Source organism: Apteryx mantelli, chromosome 9, assembly GCF_036417845.1.
Source record: "Apteryx mantelli isolate bAptMan1 chromosome 9, bAptMan1.hap1, whole genome shotgun sequence".
Lineage (NCBI taxonomy): Eukaryota > Metazoa > Chordata > Aves > Apterygiformes > Apterygidae > Apteryx > Apteryx mantelli.
This window is the reverse complement of record NC_089986.1, coordinates 21,942,230-21,970,055: the sequence shown is the minus strand read 5'-3', so window position 1 is coordinate 21,970,055 and position 27,826 is coordinate 21,942,230. Positions and strand designations below refer to the sequence as shown.

At 42.7% G+C, this 27,826-nt stretch overlaps 1 protein-coding gene across 1 annotated transcript; it reads left to right on the top strand.

Annotated features, from left to right (window-relative positions):
* Nucleotides 1-203: 203 nt before the first annotated feature.
* MOGAT1 (monoacylglycerol O-acyltransferase 1) lies at nt 204-27,594 on the top strand. The gene is made up of 6 exons (XM_013944304.2): nt 204-386; nt 12,330-12,508; nt 12,955-13,156; nt 16,243-16,417; nt 19,709-19,908; nt 23,586-27,594. The coding sequence occupies exons 1-6, from the start codon at nt 293-295 to the stop codon at nt 23,738-23,740; spliced, it is 1,005 nt and encodes a 334-aa protein (XP_013799758.2). The 5' UTR covers nt 204-292; the 3' UTR covers nt 23,741-27,594.
* The last annotated feature ends 232 nt before the right edge of the window (nt 27,595-27,826 follow it).

Here is a 27,826-nt window from a genome sequence, read left to right as displayed (position 1 = left end):
AGCGCCGCGCTCCCGCCGCTCCGCGCCCCTCTGCTCCGCTCCGCTCCGCGCCGCGCCGCGCCCGCCGTGGGCTGCGCCGGCGGCGGAGGGGGCGCGGCCGCGCGCGGCCAGCCCGTGCCCACGGCGGGGCCGGCGCCGGGGCCGGGCCGGGCGGCAGCGCAGCGCAGAGCAGCCGCAGCGCGGCGGCAGGCAGGGGCTGGGAAGGGGCCGGAGCCGGGACCGGGACCGGCGGGTCCGCGCCTGCCCGCGCTGCTCTCCTCCGCCCGCCGCGGCGCGCCCGCACAGGCTCAGCATGAAGGTCGAGTTCGCCCCCATCAACATCCCCCTGAAGAGGAGGATCCAGACAGTTGCGGTGTGTCAGTGGATCTTCTCCTTCCTCCTGCTCGGTAACAGCCTTCCTCCTTCCTCTGCTTTTGCCCCGCAAAGTCAAGGAGAGCAGCGTTGGTGGCTTCCCCCTCCCCGATGCGCGCAAGGTGTCCGCGGCATGCTCCCCGGCCTGCTGCCGCCGGAGGAGGATGCGCCTCTGCCCTGAGAGCTTTGGGTCATTCCTCTTCTTCCTCTGCATTTACTTTTACCATAGATTCTTCTTACAAAATGGTCTTAAAATGCTTGCGACTGTCGTACTAAAATGCCCACTAGGTTTCTGACAACTAACACCAAGGCTTTAATGAACTTGAGCATAAAGATTGATATATGACTAATGCTTTCGTTATTGGTTTTGTAAAATAATTTCATATGCTGTAATTCAAAAAAGTTCTTATCTAAATAGGTGATAAAGATTAATAAGTGATTAATAAAGACTGATAGTAAACTGGGTTAAATCCAGCAGCTTCAGTAATTTTATGAAAAATGTCCTTACTTGCTTTAAGAAAGTCATTCTAACAATGTTACTAAGTAATCCTATTCCACTGATTTTTTTTTTTAAAATATATATAGTGAATTTTCCTAATATCTTTATTAATAGACTCCTATCACTAAACCTTTAATCACAGCAGCCAATCTTATTCTCTTGGGTAGTTATCTTGAATTTGATGAAATGAGTCACTTGATGAGGTGAGCTGGGCCTTAATCCTTTGGGATCAGGTCTGTGGATTGTGTAAATTGGCAAGGCATTATTGAATATTCTCTTACAGGACGCACTATTCTGATGTATAGAATAACTCTTTTGTGTTATTGTACATGCTTATAATATTTTACGATTGTCCATGCTTTGGGGTTTACAAGAAGAAGGAAGTGTGTATATTGTCCTTGCATATTCTTGCAAATGTGTTATCATTCAGATATTGGTCTGATGCATTTCAGACAATTGTTTTTGGCTGGATAGAACATACCTAAATGTGAGGGAAGCATGGAAGGTATGAAGCACTGTCACAAATGTATTCTTAGCATTTGACCATTTTATGTTGCCCCTAAATCGCATGCAGCTGGAATATAAACAGTTCATGTTTGTGGCTACATTGCAAATAGCCTGTGCTTTTTATTCTTTACTACTGAATTAAATCTTGGCATATCCCATCACTCTAGTCTAATGATGATGCGATGGATATTCAGTAGCAGTGGAAGGAAACAATTTTTATCCTAGCCTAGTTGGTAACAATGCTGCTACCTCCACAAGAAGGACAGAAAATCATTTTATTTGCTTACTAGAAACAAATAGGCTACAGAAAATTCACTATCGCTGCAGTTCAATAGAAGTAGGGAGCTGTCTTCTGCAACTGGCATAGCTTGTGGATAAATGCCAAGAAAAGTCAGCAAGGAGGTTTTCTTATGGTTGGTTAAATCAAATATAGTGAATATGCATGACTGGGGAAAAAGTGTTTGTAAGAATGCTCTATTTTTTGCATATAAATTGATATTAATAATAATCTGCTCATGCTTTCATAGGGGTGCTTACCTTTGGAGCTATTAAAGGTGACCTTTTCATTTGTATGTGTACTCCTTCAATCATAGTCAGTAGGAATCGTCAGGTCAAAAAATTTCACTTACTACCAGGAAAATTCACCTGGTTGAATCCTAAATATCTTTAAGAATTGAAAGATGAGTTAATTCCTAATAGCCTGAATTGCCAGTCTGTCTGGATGCCTCTTAGCATTTGTCTGCTAGCTAACAGTTGTGGAAAGATTGTTTGCTTGTAAGCTCTGAATTCAAAAGTGGCACTTTCAAATCATGTGAGGGATACCCATGTACAACTGAAATACGCTGCGAATTCATCACAGGCAAGATTGGGTGGTTGTTTTTGTTTTTTTTTAATTAATTCACAAATATTTTTATATGGCTGGAACTAGATTATACCAAGCAAGATCATCTGTAGCTTCAGTCTTTCTTGCGTAAAAATATCTGCATGTGAAATAATGAACAGATAATACCATATGATTAGTAACAGTTTGCATTACAGGTATCATATTGTTATTCCAATTAAGCAGTGAATAAACAGGATACTGACTTAGTTCCTAAAATCGTTCACATATGTATGTGGTGAGGTGCTATAGCTTAATAAAATGGACCAGCAGATAAAGTAAAAGAACTCTTAAAAATTAGTGCCTGGAAAGAGGAAAGCTGAATCAGGTAATGATGTCCTTTAAATTGGGGAAGTGGCATGTGAAAACATGATTAGATGTATAAAGTGAGTCACAAGGGTAACATGGATCAATTATAACTTTTAATCCATAATATTACTTGGATATAAAACTCTGAAAAACTAGCATTAATTGTATGTTCCTGGCTATGATCCTTAATAGTAGCTAAACTGAAGGGAAAAAAGCACATTCAGTGTTGGTCTTTCCCCCCTTCCTCTCCAGGGTTGTCCTGCCGTAGTGCTACATAGTTTCCTGAGACCTAGGAACCGGTGACTGAATATGCCCTCTCGCTTGTTTGCCTAAAGACTACATGCAATTTGGCCTGAAATACACGTACGCAATAGTTATTGTCGGGTTGCAGTTGCTTATCGCCATTTGTAGAAAGAGCTAATCGGTCAGCTAAAACTAAACAGATAGCTGTGGTAGCATGGCACAGACAAGCAAGTTCTGCTTCTTTGCACAGCTTACTAGCTTGGGCTAGGTCTGCACTTTGTATGAGTGCATTGCTTCTGCTCCAGAAGGTAGGCAGAATAAACATGCGTCTCCCTCTAAAAAGCCGTATAGATGTACACAGAATTTCATTAAATTCAAAAGGGACCTCTTTAAAATTCTGAATGTAAGTTCCTGTGCTTTCCCATTCTCTACTTTAAAAAGCTGCCAAAGTTTGCTCTCAAGCAGAAAAAACAAACTTTTATTGTAGCGGTGGTTCTTCTGTTAGTTATCCATAAAGATCAGGTATGTGACACCAGAAGTAAAAACTGATTCTGAAATGCTGTGATCTATATACCTATATATATGTTTGTGGATTAGACAAAAGAAATGTCCATCTAAAAGTCTTGCCCTCTGCACTATCTGAAGCTGCTGTATGTTTTAGTTTCTTATGCACCCTGAAGTGCAACAAGTTAAAATAGGTAAAGTTCCATGGGGAAAAAAGTGTTTTAAATGGGTTTGTTTCTTTTAAAAGAAAAGTGATATCAGCTTGGAGTCTAGAAAACTAAAGCTGTTAAAACTGAAAAACAGGAAAAACTTCAACTGTGTGATTTCTGGCAGTATTAAACAGAAATCCAAAAAGCTTCAGGCTGAAGTATAATTTCAAGTCATTAGTGTTTCACTGCTGAAATGGTACTTGAAGTTTTGCAACTTTAGAGTACCTACTTTAAAAAAAAAATCTGAAAGAGACAAATTTGATAGATGTAGTTTTATGCCTGTAACTACTGTTATTAGAGGTACACTGGCTTGGTCAGCTGGCAACAGTCCCAGGGCAGACCTGGCTGGTTTGAAGCTTGTGCGCAGGCTGCATCGTGTCTGCCTCTGAAGCTGCGTGGCCGTGTTTGCTTGTCGTCTGGGTCTGTGCTGGTGTCCAGGCAAACCCCAGGCAGAAAGTCACCTGGAGAGATGAAATCTGAAAGCCTTTAAGTAGTGCCAGTCTGGCTGTGGGCAATAGCAAAGAGATTACATTGCTCCATTTTTGTACATTAGCCTTCACAGGAAATATATCCCAAAGAAATTGTGACCATCTGCGAATGCAACTGGTGTCACTGTTGTTCAGTCTGAAGTCATTTTCAGGCTTGGAAGTCTTTCTTAAGAATCTTGGCTGAAAGCCCTTTAGCAACAGTTAATAATATGTCTGATATCCTCCTGCTAGGAGCGCAGCGTGTAGGTTTTTCAGTTCTCGCACAGTGTCTGAAGAGTGACTTTCCCTTGCTGTGCAGGGCTGAGCTGTGTGCCGCAGTACTGCACCTGTGAACGTAATTCAGTTTGTAGCAGTCGGGGATCAATACCGAGGCAGAAGGTAAATCAAATGGTTCATGACAAGCCAAAGCAATTTAACCAAAGAAAAATGAATGATTTGCTCTGCAAGTGTTGTAGTTTTTTGTTTTTCTTCCTCTCTAATCTACTTTCTCTGGGAGAGATGACAGTACATTGGATGAAGTAAAGCTAGCGGGCAAGCTGGTGAGTTTCTCCTCTGCCAGCTTCTATGGATTTGACATAAAAAGGAATGCCGAGATTCAGCATGTACAGAATTAAATGCAGAATGAGGTAACTCTAATGTGTTAAAATGTTTAATGTGTTAAAAGAAAAAATAACCCTTTTTTCCCCCCAAACTTGTCACAACACTTAGTTATCTGGTGCTGATTTAATTCTTCAGCTGTAGCTGGCTAAAACTACCATCTCATTCCTCTTCAAAGCCTTCCTTAAAAGCTCTCTTTTGTTGCCTAAGAAAACTCAGCTAAGCTGCTATAACCTCTTCCAGGCAAGCTGGCTGATACTGCTACCTTGTTCTTGTCTGTCTGTCCTCCTCTGTCCCTGGCATTTATTGTTGGCCCTTGGGCAGAGATTGTGGTATGATCACAGAGAGTAACAGAGTATTTACTGATGCTTGGCTGAGTAGTACTTCTAGGAATGCTGCCTTGGTTACCTATGTCTTCAGGAGGAGATTTAACCATGTCTCTGTAAATATTTGTTTGTTTGTCCCTCTCGAGCAAGAACAGAAAAACGGCTGTGCTACGTCAGGCTGGAGGACCACCTGGCTTGGCATTTCGTATGTGAGCATAAATGGTAGTGGATGCTTAAGGAGGAATAAAAGAAATGGGAAATATAAAGACTAATATATTCCCTGGCATGCTGTCTCAGCATTTGGTTATCAGTAACTTGGGGCTTTACTTTATCCAGACCTTTGTGTCTAACAGTCAGTAGTGCCCAATTCTCTGTATCTCTAGTTAATCAGTGTTTGTCAATGGGAGGTCTGCTTAGTTGGGACCTGGAACCAAATCCCAGAGTAAACGAGCCTTTAAGCCACCCTCCAGACCTTTGCATCCGAGGGTTTGTGCTTGTTCTTGTAATAATGTTGAAATTCAGCTGCCTTGGTAGGAATGCTCAAATATCCTTGTGATTAGGACTCCTAATAGCAACCAATAAACGGAGAAAGGACCTTGACTACAAGAAACTGATGTGTGTTCAACAAATGCTGACTTCCTTGCCACCCTCGCTCCTGAAAATAGCTGCCATATATTCATGTTGACTTCAACCATTTCCTAGTGCAGTTAGTTTAAACAGCTTCCCGGTTGTTTTTGGCTGGGGATTCCGTAACAGGTCCTAAATGGCAGCAAGTTCCTGTGCTTCTGGTGGAAATCCCTCCATATACAGACAGAATTGCACAGACTAGTGGGATCTAAGTGGGATAATACTAACATTACAAATTACACTTTTAAAGAGGCTCTCTGTGTGAAAGCTGTGGGACAGTACTCTGCAGGCACAATGAAACTCGCTTACCATCGTCTCGGCAAATTACTTCCTCTCAGGCGTTGCACGTGCGTGTTATTGTGTTGTGACTGCTGGAGTTCGTTTGGGCATGTTCTTTCATGTAAAATTCTGTTCTATTCTTTACCATTTATAAATAATTTATAAAATATTTCTAGAAATTAAGGCTAATCTTTCTTTTTTGTGAAAGAATCCACTAAGCAGAGACAGTCAGTGCTGCATGTCTTTCTGAAGATCTGCCAAAATCAACTATTGGTGTTACCTTGAGGGATAACGGAAAGGAAAAAAAAAGTTCAGCAGGGACTAAAACATCACTGTGCAATTCTCCATCTGTGTTCCCTCCAATATTCTGTTTCTCAAGTATCCAACTTGAAAGTACTGCTGCTCTGAAGCCTAAAGACAAGGAAGGGACTGTTCTGTTGCAGGTACGTCACTGTGGTTATTGAAGAATATGCTGTCTTTCATTTTTCCCTGTGGCTGTAAGGTAAGAGATTTTCAGCTTGCTTTCTGCCCTAGGCTTGCTTGTGTATTTACATGTACTCATAATGCCTAGAGAAATATAAATACTTAAAACCACATTTCTCCCTGTGTACTCACTAGAATGTCAGTGGGATAATGATGTCCTGATTATCACATTGTTTGTGGGGCTAGGTTCAGATCCCTGAACTCTGACAGTCTTGGGCTGATTTAAGCAGTAGCAGCAAGCTTTGCTGAGGACTGCAGTTACAGCAGGACCTGCAGCACAGCTCATTTCTATCTGAGCTGGCTCAGTGGTCAAGCAGTCAACAGGTCTGAGCGTGAGTTACTTTATTTTGCTTTGTGGGATACTATGGAGAGCTCTGTTCTGGTTTGATTGATACCATCACTGGCCACCTAGGACATATCTGTGCTGGCTGAACACGGTCTCTAGCCGCTCTGAGAGTAGTGGACAAACAATCTTGGATTTGGTGGCCTTCACAATAGATATTACTCAGGCATTTTTGATTCCTTAGTGACTGCACATGCATTCTGAGCTTAAAATTGCATGGATCACCCTTATTTTCCCACTCAATGTACTCATTTCCTGCTTCTCTCTGTGGTATTATTTTATGAATTTGGTGCCTACAGTTGCAATCTCAGAGCCTATTTAATGAGGGAAACATCAGGCATTCAAACACTATTGGTCAGGATGCTTCTGGTGCTGCTACCAACACTATTTATAGCATTTTTCATCCACTTCTTGCAACAGATCAGTGTTGCCATATTATAAATAGGGAAATGGAGGAAAAGGGATGTAAACTGACTTGCTCAATGTTGGCTGGCAAACCCGGTGTTCAGAGTCCCATGGCAGCATATTCTCTTCTGACCCATATTGTTTCCCTCTTTCCCCGTTGCTCCAATACACCAAAGAGATATCTTCAAGCTTTAATTCAAGTGCAAGCAAAAAGATGATGCTTAGAGTGAGTACTGGAAGTGTATCCAAACAGGCAAGGATACAATAAAGTGACAAATTACAAGTCATTCCTCATTTGCCTGGAATTTGTTTATGAATTTAAGTAAAGTGGTTGTCACTTGTTTACTCACTGACTTCCTCGAAGGAGAAAACACTATTTTTGTGTTTATAGGCTCATTGGTTTTGAGTCATCAGTGTTTAACTCATCTTGCAGACTATTAATGCACTGAAATAATGAGGAGGTATGGCAATAGGAATTTGTTTCACATGTCTCATTGCAAATGCAATAATAAATGGACCTTGTCCTGCAAGATGCTGAGCTCCTCTCAGGAAGTGCTGACAGCATACTAACCGGTCCAGCACCTCACACACGCTCAGGAACATGGGCTCTAGCTTTGTTTTAGCTAAAGCAAAGCAGTGAGCTTCTTGATCTCCTTTGGATGTTTGTCTACGTAGTATTAAATAGTGCTGTCTAGCACTTCGCATAGCTGCTTTAATTAACTTTTGCATCAATGATGCTTTGATCCGCAGCACCTTTCAGCTGTTTGGCTAGGTAACCAATACTGAAAAGCCATGCAAATCTGTACTGAGCCAGAAGTCCTTCCAACAAGGACACTAGGGAATATTTCTACATGCTAACTTTTGCATGAAAACTAGAAATCCATCACTTATTGCATTAAAGAACTTTTATTTATTCAAATTTAGAGTATTAACCTTGGCTTCCTGTTGAGATTATGATACCTAGAAATTTCTTTAATTTCAGGATCTCTTCTTCAAATAGCAGATATTAATGACTTTTGTTCAAAATACTTCTGTTCCCTATTTTGAACTGTTGCTGCTGTGGGCTTCCCAGCAAGTTCTGCTTCAGGAGAAATGAAAGTTGGTGTCAGATCCTTCACCCATTCTACATTTAAAAATGTTCCCTATGACTCATTGTTGCAGTTTATGAGGGTTTTTTGCGTTGACTTCAAAGGTCTATGGACTTCAGTTAGCTGTGGTATTTTTCTAGAGCTCTTACTGAGATGCAAGGCCAGTGTTGCCTGTTTAAGCAGAAAGCAAAGTGCTTCCATAGTGATGGTACCGAAGAATGGGGTATCCTTAAAAAACAGTAGAGTTAAGCAAAAACAGAAATGGGATCAATGCTTATGGTTGTTGCCTTCTCTTCCCTTCTCTGGAATGAGTGAGGTTCCTTTTGTCCTGCTCGTTCTCTGCCAGTAATGGGAATATTCATCTCCTCCGCTCAATCAAATGAGCAGCTTTCCCTGCTTTATCTGATGCTGCTGGATTCTGGTAGTTCTCACTTACCCCATGATTATTGATTTTTATTCTGGGGACATAGTCAAACTAGAAGCAAGAGCAAGTTGGAAGAAGTTCAGAATAAGTATATTCACATTGTAGGAAATGCAAGAGTACAAATAGGCCCAGCTGAGCTGTTTTTCAGCAGCTAGAAACCTGCTTAGTACAGCCAACCTGCTGTGAGTTTTCCACTCCCAAGTAATTTCTACTAGGAAAAATCTTGAATGAAGCCGAACTTAACTAGGCCGAGTTGTTTTTACTCTTGGTCCATCTGCTTAGTTCCATGTTTTCTGCCAAAGTTTAAATTGTGTTAGCCAAATTATTGACTGATGTACTTCTGTTGTTCTTCACTCTCTTAGCAGGTGTATTTAGTCCAATATGTTTCACCGATATAACTCCTTTTAGGATGTAACGATATTGTCCTCATAAAAGCCAGTCAGTTGTGGGACATACAAAATACTTCATAAAAGCTGGCTTGTAAAATATCACAGGATAACGCCTGTGTAATACAGCTCTGCCTGCTGCGGGTTCCAGTGAAGGCTGGGTCTGGATTTGCTAGCCATTGTATAAATAAATATACGCCTCCAAAGTCTGGGCTCCCTAACAAGCTTAGAGTTGGGCATCTGCTGAATTACTCTGATCCATGAGGATGATGGTGCCTGTTGATTACTGGAAGATGAAATAACCAGCCTGAGGCAGGGCAAACTGCAGAGCGGGAGCAGTAGGTGCTGGCTGTACCTGGCTTGGGCTCGCATGGGGCACAGCTGCTTGATTTGCTGCAAAAGTGCAAAATTTGGCAAGTCCTGCAAAGGCAGTTTCCATAGATGTGGGCTGGGAGTTTTCCTGAATAATTATTTTAGGACTGGGCCCCCAGGTTAGGGCCCTAGAAGGAAGGGGCATTCCAGAAAGAGCTGGTTAATATTCAAACATCACTTCCTCCAGGCTCAAGAGCGGTGCATCCCTATGAGTAGGAAGTCAAGCAAAGGAGGTAGGAGACCTGCATGGATGAGCAAGGAGCTCCTGGCAAAACTCAACCAGAAGAAGGAAGTAGACAGAATGTGGAAAGGGGGACAGGCCACTTGGGAGGAATATAGGAACATTGTCAGAGTATGCAGGGATGCGACGAGGAAGGCTAAGGCCCGTTTGGAATTAAATCTGGCGAGAGATGTCAAGGACAGCAAGAAGGGCTTCTTCAAATACATCAGCAGTAAGAGGAAGACTAGGGAAAATGTGGGCCCTTTGCTGAATGGGGCAGGTGCCCTGGTGACGAAGGATGCAGAGAAGGCAGAGTTACTGAATGCCTTCTTTGCTTCAGTCTTTACTGCTCAGGCCAGCCCTCAGGAACCCCAGACTCTGGAGGCAAGAGAGAAAGTCTGGAGGAAGGAAGACTTTCCCTTGGTGGAGGAGGAGTGGGTTAGAGATCATTTAAGCAAACTTGACACCCACAAATCCATGGACCCTGATGGGATGCACCCACGAGTGCTGAGGGAGCTGGCGGACATTATTGCTAAGCCACTCTCCATCATCTTTGAAAGGTCATGGAGAACAGGAGAGGTGCCTGAGGACTGGAAGAAAGCCAGTGTCACCCCAGTCTTCAAAAAGGGCAAGAAGGAGTATGCAGGGAACTACAGGCCAGTCAGCCTCACCTGCATCCCTGGAAAGGTGATGGAGCAGCTCATCCTGGAGGCCATCTCCAAGCATGTGGAGGAAAAGAAGGTGATCAGGAGTAGTCAGCATGGCTTCACCAAGGGGAAATCATGCCTAACCAATCTGAAAGCCTTCTATGATGGAATGACTGGCTGGGTAGATGAGGGGAGAGCAGTGGATGTTGTCTACCTAGACTTCAGCAAGGCTTTTGACACTGTCTCCCATAATATCCTCATAGGTAAACTCAGGAAGTGTGATTTAGATGAGTGGACAGTGAGGTGGATTGAGAACTGGCTGAATGGCAGAGCTCAGAGGGTTGTGATCAGCGGCACAGAGTCTGGTTGGAGGCCTGTAGCTAGCGGTGTCCCCCAGGGGTCAGTACTGGGTCCAGTCTTGTTCAACTTCTTCATCAATGACCTGGATGAAGGCACAGAGTGCACCCTCAGCAAGTTTGCTGACGATACCAAACTGGGAGGAGTGGCTGATACACCAGAGGGCTGTGCTGCCATTCAGAGAGACCTGGACAGGCTGGAGAGGTGGGCAGAGAGGAACCTCATGAAGTTCAACAAAGGCAAGTGCAGGGTCCTGCACCTGGGGAGGAATAACCCCATGCACCAGTACAGGTTGGGGGTTGACCTGCTGGAAAGCAGCTCTGCCGAGAAGGACCTGGGAGTGCTGGTGGACACCAAGTTAAGCTTGAGGCAGCAATGTGCCCTTGTGGCCAAGAAGGCCAATGGTATCCTGGGGTGCATCAGGAAGAGTGCTGCCAGCAGGTCGAGGGAGGTGATTCTCCCCCTCTGCTCAGCCCTGGTGAGGCCACATCTGGAGTACTGCGTCCAGTTCTGGGCTCCCCAGTACAAGAGGGATGTGGCACTACTGGAGCAAGTCCAGCGAAGGGCCACAAAGATGATTAGGGGACTGCAGCATCTCTCTTATGAGGAAAGGCTGAGAGAGCTGGGCCTGTTTAGCCTGGAGAAGAGAAGGCTGAGAGGAGGTCTTATCAACATGTACAAGTATCTGAAGGGAGGGTGTCGAGAGGATGGGACCAGACTCTTTTCAGTGGTGCCCAGCGACAGGACGCGAGGCAACAGGCACAAACTGAAACACAGACACTTCCATCTGAACATGAGGAAAAACTTTTTCACTGTGAGGGTGACAGAGCACTGGAACAGGTTGCCCAGAGAGGTGGTGGAGTCTCCTTCTCTGGAGATATTCAAAACCCGCCTGGACACAATCCTGTGCAACGTGCTCTAGGTGACCCTGCTTGAGCAGGGGGCTTGGACTAGATGATCTCCAGAGGTCCCTTCCAACCTCAGCGATTCTGTGATTCTGTTTAATCAAACACTTTTTTTCCTGGCTTTGTGAACTGTGTATAATGCACTTCCTATGTATTGGTCTTGCTGTAGGATGTTACAATTCTTATTAACCCAGGTCTGAAAGCAGAAGGAGTTAAAACTGCTGTCATGCTCCCATAGAAATGGTGAGTTTCCACTTACAGGGGCGTTTTTAGAGACTGAACTGGAACCTGCTAGTGTTTTGGTCTTGTCTAGTGCATGCGCTCGCTTAGTCACAGAGCACTTCTTGCAGGGGGTCAGAACTGTTATCCCTATTTTATAGACTGAGAAACAAAGGGAAAAGGATTTGCCAAACACCACTCCCATTAGAAAAGCCATCTTGCTGCTGTCTCCTCTCCCGTCTTTCCTTCTGCAGCTCAGCTCCCCTCTTCTCGCTCACTGGAGCATCATATCCTTGTTAGTGTTTGCTGTTGACTTTTGTCCTGTCTGAGGGAAACCAGCTGCTCTCTACCAAGTGTTCACCCTCACCATGGGGAGAAGCCAAGTGTGTTGGTCCTTGGCTCCTGCTTTTCTTCTGTTAAAGTAAACCAGCATCATCTTAAGCTTATTCATCCAGTTGCGCAGTAGAGTAAGAAAGATGGACTGAGGTGATGCCCTCTTTTGCAGTGAAACAGCATTCACACAACATGGAATAAGCAAACTTCAATTTGTACGCATTTTGAACAACATTCATAATAAAAACAGCAGGGCTGTGAATTCAAGGTCTTGCAAGGAGACAGTTGTGATTAATGTTCCTCGTGGTTTCCTTTTTGTGTCTCGTAGCGGAGTTTTGCTGTGGGATCTTCGTAATCTTGATTCTTGGCAACTTCTGGTTTTTTGGCATCCTGTACTTGCTGTGGCTTTACCTTGACTGGGAAACACCATGCGCTGGAGGGAGACGGTTCCAGTGGGTCAGAGGCTGGACTATTTGGAAGTACTTTAGGGAATACTTTCCCATTAAGGTGAGTAAAAGGTTTCTCAGCCAACTGTAAACATTTGAAGAGGGATAGCTAGAACAGCCATGAACACCATCAGATGTCTGAGACTCATCTTTGGTAGAAATTCAAATAGTTACTTCAGAGTGAATTGGACTTCTTAAAACTCGGAGAGTCTGAGATTTAGCAACAGCAAGGGGGGATAGGAGTTGGTTTTCCACTTGGACTACTTGGTCACAAGATAGTGCTCCAGTACAGTAAATGTTGCAGAAATGATCATTCAAGATAGATCTATTTAAACTTACTTTGTTCAGGTGTAAAATAGGACAGTTTAAAATGCTCAGAAGAGGGAAATGAATTGTCATCAGTTCAGTATCTTGTCAATGTGTAACCTCCATATCTTGTTATTCTATATTTAAAAGTCCATGTGATATAGAAGTATTAAAATCTCTTCCACCATCTCATTTTTTCAGCTTATAAAAACTTCAGATTTGAATCCAAATCACAACTACTTGCTTGGCTTTCACCCTCATGGGGTGCTGGTAGCTGGAGCCTTTGGAAACTTTTGCACCGGGCCAGATTTCAAGAATCTATTTCCTGGGATTACTCCATACCTTCATATCACGCCCATCTGGTTTGGCTGTCCCTTCTTCAGAGAATATGTAATGAGTGCTGGTAGGTAAAAGCAGAATGTCTCAGCTATTGCTCCATATTATAGCTTCCACTTAAAATGTAGTGTCTACTCCTGTACCTATCAATGGTAAATTGTTATTTCATTTCAGTTAGGTCAGCACTGTCCCTAAGTTAAGCCTCTGTTTTATGATGAACTGTTGCAAAATAACTTGAAAGATTTTGTTAATTTTGCTGAACTGTATGATAATGTGTCATTATTTAAAACTGATTTCAGTGAAATTCCTAATTGTTCTATTGCATCATAACTGGCAGTTATAATACAGCTAGATCCACTGCTGGGAAGAGCTTTACTGCAGGAAAGATTCACAGTAATTCTGTCTTTGTAGTAAGACTATTCCGAGAATAAGGTCTACTGAATCTAAAGCTTAATTTCTTTGAGCATGAGTGATAATTATTAAATCTTGGATGTTAGGATCAAGCTATGTATTTCTGTCTTTTTAAAACATACCTGTTTTAACTAACATTAAGAGATTACAAGTCATATAATCACTGATCATTACAGGTACTTCTGTAAACATCACAATACTTCTGTAAAACTCCTCTTTTTTATTTTTTTTAAAATTTTTATTATCTAATTCTTCTAGATATGGTAAGAAAGGTAGGAAAGAGAGTGGGAATGAGGTAGTCTGTGGCTGCATGGATTTGCATCTCCTGATTATCTGCCACCCGACAGAAAAGGGGGAAGAGCAGCCCCCAGCAGCTGCAAGCTCTCTGAGCCATTTGAGTGCCGTTTTCCGTAGCTTCATCTCCGTTCCCCAAACCCTGCTCCGCCTCAAGCCCGCTCGCCGCGCTCTGGGGCCCTGCTTCTGCGGCTGCCGGGCAGTCACTGTTCCCTCGCCCTCCCCTAAATGTGTTGTGAGCACGAACCCTCTCAGTGGTTCTCAAACTGGGGCAATGATAGAGGCTTTGGGGCTCTGAGGTTTAGGTGTTGGCCAGGGCTGTGTTTCTTAGCGCTGCCAAGCTGTGATCATGCGCAGAAACAACCTTGACGTCAGGGAAGATTCTCTGGCTGGGAAGCGAGGAAGGGAGATGGCATAGGTTCCTCCAGAGCTGTTTGTGATGCCCCAGTGCTGGTTCGTTTCTCTGTTTGTCCAAATTTGTTTGGATGTTTTTTTTTCTTTTTTTGAACAAAAAACCCAACAACCCTGAACTGACAGAACACACTATCCATATAGTAAACGGAGTGCTTGGACCTGCATTTCCACACTAACACTCATATCATAAGCCTTTTTCTTCCTGAAGAAAAAGCTGTTCTCTCCTTGAACTATGAGGCAACAGTGCTAGCTACCAGTTACTTAAAAGAAGGGGGGATTTGAAGTGTAACACTATTTAGTCATTGCACAATGACACTTAAAAAACAAATTGAAGATAACCTCTTACCTGAGAAGTTTAAAGTCCTACTCCGTACAAGTATCTTTCTAGTCAGAAGTTAATTACCTACTTCTGACTGAGGTCCCATATTTCAAACTTGTGTAGTTGTAACAGTGATATAAACTCTAAAGACAGACACTTCTTTCTCTGTTCTGTACAGCACTTGTCATAAACGGGTCATATTCATGATTGCTACTGCAGTAATAATAAAAAAAAACAAGTAATAAACTGTGGGGAATAGAAGAACGTATAACAAAATTAGGACTAGTGTTCCCTCACAACAGTTTAATACAGGAGTTATTTTACTTAAATTCATTAAACTACAGCAGCTGAGTAAGTACAGTCAAGCCAAATCTGGATAAGACCAGATTTGGGAGACAGATTTAGCTTTCATGCCCAACTTTTACATGAATGCTGTGATTTCAGACAAACTATTCAACCACTCCCTGCTTACAGATGTACCTAGGATGCAGTTCAGATTAATATCAGAATTGCACATCCATGTATAGTTCAACATCACAGGAGAATATCCTTCCATGAGAATGTTATTTTTGAGGGGATTTTTTCAGGTTCGCAAAGTTAAGGGATTGGTAGTTATGGAAGAAGACAAATTTAAACATGGCTCAGCCTGGAAGTAAATTTGCTTTTGCCATCTTGACCTGTAGAAACAAATACTTACCTGCTAGATGAGAAATAACTTAAGTAAAAGCATACTTAAGAATAGTCATCATCTTAGCTTTTTTTTGACAGGTGTGCAGGTGATAGACCAAAGTGGACCTTCTGTATAATACAGGTTATCAGGCAAATAATAAATCACTTATAAAATCTCCATGTTACTGAAAGCTGTGCTCCTATTGCATTATTTTTGGCTTTTGGGTAAACAGTACCAGTATGAGCCTTGTAAGTAAAACCTAGGGCACAAAGAAACTTGGGAAGGCTTCGAGAGGTGCCTGTCAGAAAGGGGATTTTTCAAAGGGCTAAGTTCAGAGCAAGGGCCAAGCTGATGTTAAAGCCTCATGCAGCAGTGTGCTTCAAATTAGCAGTAGCTGTCTTGGCTGGAATATTGGGAAAGCTTCACATTCTGCTTTTCTAACCTAAATAGATTTATGAGTGTCAGATCCTGGTTGCTAGAGGATAAGCTGATGCAGTCATTGGGAATAGTACAACTGAGCCTCTTCTGCTTCTTCTGACACTGTGGGGCCATTGCCTTAGATGGAGCTGCTGTATTACAACTTAGAAAAGAATGAAAAGGATCAGCTTGGCACTGTAGATCCTCAAGTTAACAAGTCCTCTGTTTATTCTGTTAAACCCTCTGTGTGCATTTGTTCAAACGCACCTGCTCTGTGGTGTTAGCTGTGGCCTCTCTACAGTATCTGCTGCAATTCAACTGCTCTGTACTTGGCACAGGATTCTCTTCGATAAGGAGTTATGTTGGCAGAAGAGCCTCCTCTTTCCTGAAGGTCTCAGAAAACTTCTGTGGTAGGCAAGCAGAATTTAGCTCATCGATGGGAAATCAAAGGACGTGCCTAAGACTAAATCTGTTGCAGTTAGAGGTTAAACCCATATCTTAGAACTCTGTCCTGTGATATAATTATTTAGAAACATCATTTAGATATCATTTACAAATATTTCTTAAATTCCACTGTACTTCTATGTGAGGTTCTACTGAGTCACTCTTAAAATGTTTGCTCCTGAAGGAATAGTGTCCGCATCCAAGGAGAGCGTCTCGTATGTGCTGAACAATGAAGGAGGTGGCCACGCGTCCATCATTGTGATCGGAGGAGCAGAGGAGTCTCTGAATGCACATCCTGGAAGTTTAACGTTGAACATCCTCAAGAGGAAAGGTTTTATTAAAATGGCCTTGAAACATGGGTAGGTTTCTCATCGAGACTGTTCCAATAAGCATGCTTTGAATATAGACTGAATCATAAATATAGTACATATTATATATAGTAAACTCATAATTAGAATCTGAAAGAGTCATTTGTGTATGAACGTGCAGATATCTGAAACAGGAGCCAGTCTGAGCATCTTGATCCAATCTGGGAGTGTTGAAAGCTCCTTTTTGCCTTACATAATTTGTAAGCAGTAGGTGGAGATATTTGTGTATCGTGGTTATTTGTTTCTGTTGTTTTATATTGCAGTAGCAAAAAAAGTAATAATTGTGAAACAATGTTAGTAAACTTTGGCTTTTGTTGCTGAGTGACTCAGATGTTGTTCTCTGTTCTGTAAATTGAAGGTACATTGAAATAGTATTTCCATATCATTTTAAGCAAAAAGGTTAGAAAGCTAGGCCTTATCTTATTAAATCACTTAAAAGTGTAGTCCAGGAAGATTTTTCATTTTTATTCTAAAGACTTTCTTTTGAAGCTTGTTATTTACAAATGTAAATTTCTGGGAAACTGGGGGGTGATTCTCAACGGAAAATTAGTTTATCTTTTACTGTCAAACATCCATCAGTGTGTTACTGAACAGAGATAGCGTTAATATCTTTTGAGTGATTTATGTAATATGAGCTATTGTGTTTGTGCTGGACTGTTTTAGATGCCTTGTATATTAGAAGTATTGAAACCAATGACTTGTTCCTGCTAAGCTTTCTAGATAGCTCCCAGGATTATACATTGATATGCTAAGCAATAAGGGGAAAAAATCAATTAATGTTCGACCAGATCTGTAACAGTTTTTTCTTTAACCATTAAGTAGAGGAAAAGATGGTTGCTGAGAAGAGCAGCTCTGTTTTCAGGCAGGCTGCTAATGTCATCTTTTTTTCCAGGAACTGTTCTGTGTCAGAAGATTCCAAGAGGTGGTTTTATACATTTCTCTAGGAGTCTCATAAAGGACTTGTTCTCCTATAGAAAGTAACATTTTAGTCCAAATTGTACCCAGAAATAACACTTGTATATTTAAACTGGGACTTGAGTGCCTAAATGGGTCTTTACTCAATCCCTGTTTGACTGCTGATTAATCCAGCAGGGTCCTAAACACCGTCAGTAGTTTATTCTTTATTTTACCATAAAGCTTACAAAAATACTTAGGTGCTTGTTTCTGAGCATGTCCAGAAATCTATCTGATCTGACAGATCACAAAGGTTGGTGTTAGTCTCTCATGTAAACTGATTTGGATTGAGAAACAAGATGCTCCCTTCTCTCTCAGCCTTGATTTCAAAAACAGCCCTAACGCAGGCTGGCGAGTTCAGGCTGCTCGCAGAGCACATGGAGAACCATGTCTTCCTTTATGAAGTCCTGTGCTTCAAGTGGTGGTGTGGTCCTCCTCTTTATGAAAGTGGCTCAGTGTTTACAGCACTCGGCTAGGATGCAATGGGCAACAGCAGACGCCCTGGCTCGACCTCAGTGAACAGAAACCCACACCTCAGAAGGTCTTCACTGCTAGCCTACAAGTTATTCTGGGTCTGGCCATCTTCTGATGCTTTTGATCTGCAGCATCAGATATCACGAGAAGAAGGGGCAGTGTGGAGCGCCGAGCCGTGTGCTCCGCGCACGGCCAGTGCAGAGCAGTGCTGTCGTTCCTGGGCTGCTCTTCTCAAATGTGGTCTGAATATGTGTGCTGAAGTCCTCTGGACTTCTAGAAAAGGCGTTTTGGTCCGAGGTAACACAATACCTGATACAAAGTGAAGAAATCCCAAAGGCACAAATGATGAATCAGCTGACTTATCCTTAGTTTCATAACCAGAAGTTACTTATTTCTTTGTTGCAGCCTCCTACATAGTGTCTTGCAAAAGCCTTTAGTGTGCAGATTAAAACAAATCCCACAGTCTTGGGTTGTATATAAAAGTGCTATTGCACCACAAGATTTTCCTGTTGGTTTTAGTGTTGTAGTAAAAAATGGAGTATATACAGAGCCATGCTTTCTGGGCTTTCCAATGTTTCCTTTACAGGTAGCAGGGTGATATATGAGAAATATTTGAGAAAGCAGCCTTTGAGCAGACACCAGTCAGACCAGAGAGTGGAAATGGTAGTGCTCAGAAAGCCAGAGGCATGCGGAGCTATGTAAGCTCTTGTTTTTTCCATGCAGGTTGTTGTGATTGTCCATGGTACTTTCCAGCCAGCCCTGTCCTCAGGGCATCCTCCTTGGGCATTCAGAGTTCTTCAGTAATTCATCTTGACAAAACTACTAGCAATGCTGCTATTTTACAGTTAGGCTTTCCTCAAAGATAGTATAAGCTGAATAGAGCTAAAATATAGAAATTAAGATTTGAGTAAAGCAAATAAAACACCTCAGTGTCCATCAGAGATTGGTTAGGATTATTCAGGCCTTTAATAATAATTTTTTTAAGCTTAAACTGTAGAATCTGTTTTAATGAAACTAAACATTCAAAAAAACCCTCAAAACACACTGCAGGCAAGGTTTTAAATATAGTTTTGTTTTTTTTCTTGGAGACAACTGCACTGATTCAATCAGCCTAAGTAGTTTGTCCAGGAGGTAGTCAGTGCCTTTCCTCCCAAGCCAACTCATGAACTGAACAAAAATTCATTAAGCTGCTCAGGAGCCAAAGTGAATTTGTATAATTTCTGTGGGTATGATTTGACCTCTGATAGTAACGGATTAGGGCTAGTATTTTTGAAGAAGCCCGGAGGAAGTAGGATTTCACCAGGAGTTGGTCACCAGGGGAATTTTGCATTGGACTTGTGCCTGTGAGAATGTCTACTTTTTTATCATGTTTTTTGTGCTGAAATCAAGTGCGTGTATTACTCTGGTCAAAAGGCAGGGGAAGGCCAAGATCTGACACGGTTACCCAGTCAGGAGCATTATCAGGTTAGCAACAAGGCTTCTTTGCTTGCCAAAGGAGAAGATGCAGCAAAAACCGGGGTAGGCTTGTGAAATACTGATGGGTAAGATTATAATTATGATATATGTATAATTATATATTTTTATGATTATGACTAGTCATAAAAAATTGCAGCAGGTAACAACCAACTAAATACTGCCCAATAGCTAGCTGCTAGTTGTGTGTGAAGGACTTAAAAACAAAAACAAAACAAAACAAAAAAACAGAGAAGAGTTGAATGCCTATTGCTGATGAACTTCAGAGCCACTGAAATTTTCCGTGCTGGTTACTGTGAAGCAGCCTCCACGCTGCTAGTGCGAGCTGTGCCGCAAGTGCCAGCGACTCCAGTGTTCATTGTAGTTCTGACTGTTTTACAGGGCTCATCTGGTCCCAGTGTTTTCCTTTGGCGAAAATGAACTATTCAAGCAAGTTGCAAACCCCAGAGGTTCACGGCTCAGAAATATACAGGAGAAGCTGCAAAAGATAATGGGCTTTGCTCTGCCGCTATTTCATGGTAGAGGAATATTTCAATACAGTTTTGGCTTAATACCTTACAGGCAACCTATTCATACTGTCGGTGAGTTCCTTGTGCCTTTTCCAATGCTTTTTGGTTTAAAAATGTGAAAATGTGCCTCTAGTATCTGTGTAAATTTATAAATCTGTTCTGACAAAAACAGTTGGCTACTGAGCATCTAAAGCAAGTATGTGAGATTTAAAACAAATCTATCTTAATTTTTTTTTTGCTTCCCATTCTCCCCCAAGTAAAAAGGGGGGTTCCTTTCTCCCTTCTCCCTTTCTGTCCCATGCCTAATCTTATTCTTCATTCACGCTTCAGCCAGTGGCTCGTATCCTTGGGAATCCTCAGGGGAAACCAAAGGGGTTATGCAGTCCGGGGAGGAGGGCTGACGCAGCTCTCCAGCTGCTGCTGCAGCTCCTGGATACTGCAGTTGTTTCACGAGGTGCCCAGCACCTTCCTTCCTTAGCCCTGCACAGAAAGAGCAGTTGGGTGCTGCCGCCGGCCCTGGGCCAGCACAGTGCCAGGGCCCGGGGCCAGGCTGCCGGCAGGAGCTCCTGCCGCCGTGGCCTGGTGCGCGCCGGGACCCCGGAGAGGCAGCATCCTTCGGGGGGCTGGTCCGTAAATGCCATTGCAGCTCCCTGGGGGGGTTCCTCCCCCTTTGGCTTTTTGCCATGGAAAGGCCCATTTGTGTTTAGCTGAGAACATGCAGGCCATGTTGATGCAGTTTGGAAGAGTTTTTTTTGCCAGAAGCTTTTCATCCCTGGTTGTCATCTCTCTCTGGAGCATAGGGGTGAACATCTTTAGACTTAAATGGCATTAAGTAGTGCTGTTGGCAGCTGCACTTCTAAAAAGTTATGCTGGATGTCATGCAAAGGCAACAGCTGGCTGCCTATGTATTTTGGATAAACCATTTTTAGCCAGATTTCAAGTGACTGAATGAAGTCTGTTTGTCCAGAAAATTAAAGCTGCTCTTGTATTCCATGTTGGACATCCCTCCCTTCAGAGGAGGGATGATATGGTTTTAGTATGGAGCAAATCAAAATGTGTAAGACAAAGCAGTAGTAGTAATTTATGTTAAATTTCATGTAGACCTGTATTTTTACTAGGGCATATATTTAGATCTTTTTCAAAAGATTTAATTTTTAAAGCCCACATTGTGCCTAGGCAGGCTAAAAATGTTGCTTATTTGAAAGTCAAAAAGTTTTCAAAACACAGGAATGAAAACGAGGCATTTTCTGCACTCTGTCATTGGGCGGATGACATCAAGACTGTTCTGAACTTTAAAATGTCTTTTACTTTGAAGCAAATCTTCATCACTGTTATATTTACTGCAAGAGCAGGAGTGTGGTCCATGGCTAAAGCACAGGTGTGCTATGAATCAGCAAGACCAGAGTCTTGCAACAGAACTTGTTATTGTGAGCTCATCAAATCCCTTATCTATAGAGTCTCTGTTTCCTCATGTTTGAAAATTATTATCATGCATCTGCATTTTTGGAGGGCCCCTCAGTATGGCTCAATACGGCTCTGAAAGAGTTAGCTCAGTTACCGAAAGCAGCAGAGCCGCACTGCACTCCACCCAGCCGGTTAGCTGTGTTGACAACATGGGTCAGGTATCAGTGAGTTGCCCTCTTTCCGGGGCTGGAACTGATCCAGAAGCCTCGCTTCCTAAAGCAAGGAGACACAATTCACCAAAATCAAGATCTCGGAAGTCTGAGTGTGAGTGTTTTGGGCTGCACGAGTGAGTAATTTGGTTTTGCTGAAAATTATTGCTGCTTTTCAGGAATAGAACCAACTCTGAAATATGGGATTGAGCAGTTCCTTTAAAGCTGCATGAAAAATTAGGGAGATCAGCACAGTTTCCAACTCCACAAAACCCCCCCCTCTTAGGAGGGCAGACTGCTGCAGAAGAGCTGGGGCAGAGGGTTGATGCATGCTCCTGGAAATTCCTTATTTGATGTACAGTGATTTCATCTCCACAACGTCTCACTCAATCCAGGGCTGCGTTCTCCCCCTAGCCATGTAAAGACTAAATTTCAGCCCTGTGTGGGGCCAGAGAGCTCTCAGCAGCAAAAGCTGCAGCAGGAATCTGCAGAATCAGCCCCTTTGCGGTCAGCTACGCCTGCCCTGCCTTTTGTCAACACTGTCCCATCTAAGGTGGCAACATCTGTTGAAAGGGATTTTCAGGTGCCTTTGTCAGGCACCTGAAAATCTGTTTAAGTCATCTTTTCTACAGACTTCCTGTGTCATCTTGGCCAAGTCTGTTAAGCTCTCAGAGCCTCCGTTTATTTCCAGTGAAAGAAGAACCGCTGTCAAAAATAGTGGTGACTGAATGACATAAGACTGAGACTGCGGAGAGCTCCTGCTAGAGTATTGCGGGCTCTGTAGCTGCAGCTCTGCCCTCTGGACCTCTGCCGAATTCCCGTGCATGTTCGCTCTTGGGCTTGCTCAGATCAAAGGAGGGTGATAGCCGACTTTGCCTAGTGCTTCATGTGTGCAGTTGTTTAGGTTGGACTGGTACTTGTGGGCCGTGTATGTCTCGTAGACATCTCACAGGATTTGGGTGTTTTAAGTGCTACCACTCCTTGAGCTGACATCACTGCACCTGTACCATAAATTTTTTCAGTTATAACAGTTTTGTATAATTGGAGGATATCTGTATTTCCTTTTCTGTCTGTATGGTTGAGGATATCACTATCCTCTCAGTCTCTTTCACACTGGGCACCTTTAGTATTCAGATCAGAATGGAAGACAGTGAGAAGCTACAGATGTTTTAATTGGCATGTGCTCTTGCACTTATAAAACTTCACCTGTAGGTGAAGTTTTTAAGTTTTCTTCCTTTTTCTCCATCTTAAACACATCCTGAGCCTGTAAGGATTTGTAAGAGGTTCACATTTCAAACACAGCAACACCTGCATGAAATGTTGGTTTGCCCTGAGGGGTGGATGACAGTTTGCCTTTGCAATGAGAAACATCTTCCAGCAAACTCTTGATTTCTGTTATTCAACTGAATGAAAGCCACTGACTGAAATGGGGCCTGGGCAAAAAGGGAGCTGGAGGAAGAAGAGAAGGCTGAGGCTGCTTGACAGGTTGTGACCTAGAATAGCAAACCAGCTTGCAGTTTTTAACTCCTCACTGTTACTGCTAGAGACGGGATGGACTGCAAAAAGCTCTGATTTATTTTTCTGAGCACAGACTAACCAGAGTAGTCCAACCTGGAAAACTAGAACTCACTAGGCATTCTGTAAAAATGCTTGAGCATTAAAATGTCTCCCAGCTCAGAAGGGTCTAGCCTAAGCACTAAGACATGTTCTGGGCAGTACCAGTGGGCCTGAGCGTTTACTCTGCCTATATAATTTTATACCTATTTTGAACTTGCTCTGCAGAATGCTACCTCAGTGGCAGGACAGCCCATAGCCCATGTGATTGTACATTACAGTGTAAACTGTCCCTTCAAGTTAGAGCTAACCCCCCTCATTTGTTCTTTTGCTGCCAAAGTGATGAGTGGGGGGTTTGTTTGTTTTTAACTTATTTTGTCTGAACTCAAGTAAAAGAAAGTGGAAAACCAGACCCAGGGCTTAGTTTTGTCAAAGGTGGGATCAGGTCCAAGGCTAAGGGAACTGTGCTGTGATTCTGTCACCTCACTGGGAGCTGTGATGGAGCTATTACGGGAGGGAGGGAAGGTAGTTTTACTTAGAGATGCCGATGAAGCTAACATTGCTGTTGTGTTTAATTTACAGTGGGAAGCCCCATCCCTGTGAAACAGAACTTGAATCCTACCACTGAAGAGGTTGAACAGCTACATGAGCTATATCTGCAGAAACTAAGTAAATTATTTGAAGACCACAAAAGAAATTATGGGATCCCTGAGCATAGATCTCTTATCTTTGAGTAGTGAATTACAATTTGTGATTGCAAGCATCAGCTTGGAAAAAAATATTGGGTGTTGAAAGAGGTCTTTCTGTCAATCTGTGTTTTGCAACCTGTAATTATTCTTGTGTAAGGAATAATTTTAAGAAGGGATTGTTGGATTTTTTTTCCTTACGATAAAAATCATTAGGGTGTGATCCTGGAAGCCACTGCTGTTTTGAGTTGTCGTTTTAGATTCATCTGCACTAGAAACGCTAGTGAGAGACTCAGCACAGATGTTCTTACTGCCGTGGTATGTAACCATATCTTGAGCAGAGAAAATTGCCCTACCATGAGATCAAGAGCAGGAAAAGTACAAACCCTTGAAGTATGTAATTAGAAGTTAAGAGACTTACTAGCATGTTTCAAACATTACATCAAGTTGTTCTTTGAATATCAAAAAATCCTACTGCTCTTCCATAGAAATGAAGTTTGTTTTCAGTAGATGGCTATTATGAATCATTTACATGGGAATTCAGGAATATTATGAGCTTTCTACCCTAAATAAGATACCAACAAAAGTGGTTTCTCCAACTTATGGAGCAGGCTAAGCTCTGCTGGAGGAAGAACAGTGTTGAGTTGTTCTACGTGCATGCATTTGCTGGGTGGTGGGAAGCACTGAATAACATGACTTTTTTTTCTTTTTTTGGACAAGCTGTACTTTAGATCATTAGTTTGTAAGATGATGCAGCTTGGTTTGGTAGTTCTAGTCTCGCAGGAAATGGCAGGCACAGTAGAGGAGATGTTTACCAGTGAAGCTGGTGGGGGCATCATGTGAATTTTGCGTTACGCATATTCAAAATTACTCTTATGCTAAGCACTTCCACAGAAGGAAATGAAGCCCACTTTGTTCCATCTAGTTCTGAAACTTCATCAAGGAAAGTGTACTTGTTATGCCTTCCCCTCCCCCCCCCCGATAGGTGTGAATCCCATCTCTCCTAAGACCAAAGGATGGGGAGGCAGACTGTGAAGTTTCATTCTTTTTCCTACTAGTCTGAACCAAATTCTAAACTGCAGTTTCCTTATGTGGAAAGCTGTCCATCAGTGTGACACAGCTGTAATTGCCAAGGCAATGTGAGCACAGTGCTAGGGTGTAAACACTAGAGTTTGAGAGAAGGTTTTGCTTAAGTATGGGTATCTATTAAAAAAAAAAAAAAGGAAATCTTGGCCAAACTTTTTCAGTTAAAATGCCTAGGCCTCCAAGATGATGTGTGAAGAGAATTATAGTATATTATTCTATTTTTTATATGTGAGAAATTACTATATTTGTAAATGCTTTCTATCTGCACATGGACTCTGCAGATCTAGATTTATTGAAAAGTGTGTGTTTTGGTTTAAGCAGTTTTGATGCCTGAATGTTATATCAGGTGCACATCATGCAGGTGCTCTGATAGGACATGCATAGGCTTGTTGGGCAGCCTGGGGCATCTGCAGCTCTGCCATTTCAGCAGTGATACGCTCTGAAAATAGCACTGTTGGCCCACAAAGGCATTTGACATGTGTGCTTGCTGGGCTGGAGCCTTCCCAGAAGAAATGTGGTTGTGGTTTGGGGAAGTGTTAGAACTCTGGGGAGAGAAGATCTTTAGCAAGATGAAGGCCTTCAAAGAAAAGGGTGGAAATAGCGTGACTCCTGAGGAATGGACTCTCCATGAACCCAGGCCCCAGTGTTGAGTAAGTATTTGCCAGACAGAGCTCATAAATGTTGGTCTAACCTGTTTCAGAAATCCTCCAGCAACAGTATGGTTTGCTTAGGAGGGCTGTGCCTTCTAGTGCGTATCTGTCATTCAGGGATGACCAGCGCTGAGCCAGTGAATCACGCTCTCGCTTCTTCTAGGGCTATAGATGTCTTTTTAGGAGCCAGGATGAGAGCTGGAGTTCTTGATGCCTAGAGAAGTAGCTCTCCTTCCCCTGGCAGACTGCTGTCAGCATGCCCACAGCTCATCTCTTCTGTACTTTAGCTTTCTTGGTGCCAAATGTGCTTCCCCTCACCTTCCCAATGCTTTTGCTGCCTAATGATGGCTGCGTGTGATGACCAAGTATGCATACAAAATTTTGAATGGCTTCCTATCACCGATCGGAAAGAGGGGTTTTACGAGCCCGGTTTGAGAAGAGGAAGCTCTGTGAGCGTTAATGTTTGACATGAGCTGAAGATCCAGGACTATTTCAGCTTTTGGAATAGCAAATATCTAGGGAGTCAAATATCCCAGGTTTGATACCTGGAAGAGGCCTCTAGGGTCCTGAAGGCTGTAAGTGATGAGCCCTGAGTAGTCACTGACCCATTTTTGTTTATCCAGCTGTGTGAAACTTCCATCTGAACTTGTTTTTTGCTGCTTGCCCTGATGAATAGTGCTCATGTAGTCATGAAAGACAGACTTGGAGTCTGTGTCAGACTGCTCTCTCCTAGATCACCTGATCTAATAAGATGCTCCCTCTCATACTCAGTCTGTTTTATCCTCTTGCCTTAATGATACAGAAGCTCAGGGTGTAAATTTTAAAGCCATAGTGTGGGGTTGAGGATTGGAACTGTTTAGATTGTTGTCGATTAAATTAGCCCAAAATTCTAGGGAACACAAGGATACTGATTTTGGGGTGGGGGGAGGAATATCTGGTCCAGAATGTACCCTATATATAGGCTCATCTCTGAATTCCATGAGAAAAGTGTTTGTGGGCTCTAAATACCATTCATAACTGGCACAGTTGGAACAAGTAGGAATTGTGTTACTCTGGCTACTAATATTTTCATTGGTTTATAACACAGGAAGATGGAGAAAAGAAAATAAAGTCTCCAGGCAACCTAAATATGTATTATTGCTCTGCATATACAGTTGGTCTGTAACTGCTGCCTATTGCCTATGCTGGTTCTGCCAGCTTACTTCTTGTTAACAAATTTGCTATGCTTAGTGTGACTAGGGCAGGACTATGTTTAAATAGACTATCAGAATCTAAAACTGATATGCACATTGTCCTCTAAAATATTTACCTTTGTGATAGTATCTGGATTTGTAAAACAGCCCTGCAATACTGAGCTAAAGACCACGGACGCTTCAGAGCCCTGGAAGCTGTAGACCTGTTGCAGATAGCACCAGTGCTGATCCTGCCATTGCTGCAGCAGTGAGGAGGCTCGCTGTGTCCCCTCAGAATATCAAAGCAAGCTTCAGTTGCAGAGCAGGCTTGACAAAGCAAGAGGGAGTTAGTAGTAGGAATGGTGAACCCCCTGTCCTCCCTCCCCCCCCCCCCCAAAAAAAAAAGTCTATAGTTAGAAGAATCAGGTATTGCTCAGATTCTTGGTGGGACGCCCACGCCTATGGGGACCTGCTTTGTGATGTGCCTTTCAATGGGTGTCCATGGCCACAATTACAGATTAGGCATATGACTTAAGCAACTAGTTTACCTTTTCTCCCTAAGGCAGATCCCGGAGGTGAAACATGTGCCTATACCCTGTCACCTCCTATAGAAAAGGATTAGTAGCTGGTATGTGCTCACACTGCATAGGGATTTCACCACTTTGCTGACTTGACTTTGGTGAGGTAACTCCAGGGAAGCAAGGCATCTAGCAAAAGGATAGACACTGCCTCTGTACCATCCAGTACTGCCTCTCCAGTATACTGAAGCTGACCATGCCTGCCTGTTTCCTTGTGGATAAACATCTCTTCACCAAAATATGTTTACAAAAACTCTTACACATAGAATCAGTCCTCAAGAACTTTTATTTCTTGAGCTACAAAGCTTATTTTACACTCTTTGATACCTTTGTGACTTTTCATGGTACCTGTAAAATACCAATTTCAGTTGTTACAATGACAGCTGTAGCAAGGAGGTGTGAGACAATAAAGGTTTGTACCAAAGTCTGTGTGTGTGAGTGGAATTCAAATATTTATCATTGCTGTTGCGTAAGGGGTTGGGACTTCAGGACCTTAAGAGCATGACTGAATTCAGAGGTTGTATTAGAATAGCATATAAAGCAACTAAGAGGGCAGTGGTCATAAGCATGCTGAAATCGGGGGTTAGTGAAGGTGGACGGACTGCTGTCTGCAGTCTCCTCAGGGATCACCTGAAGACAGGCTCCTGCTGT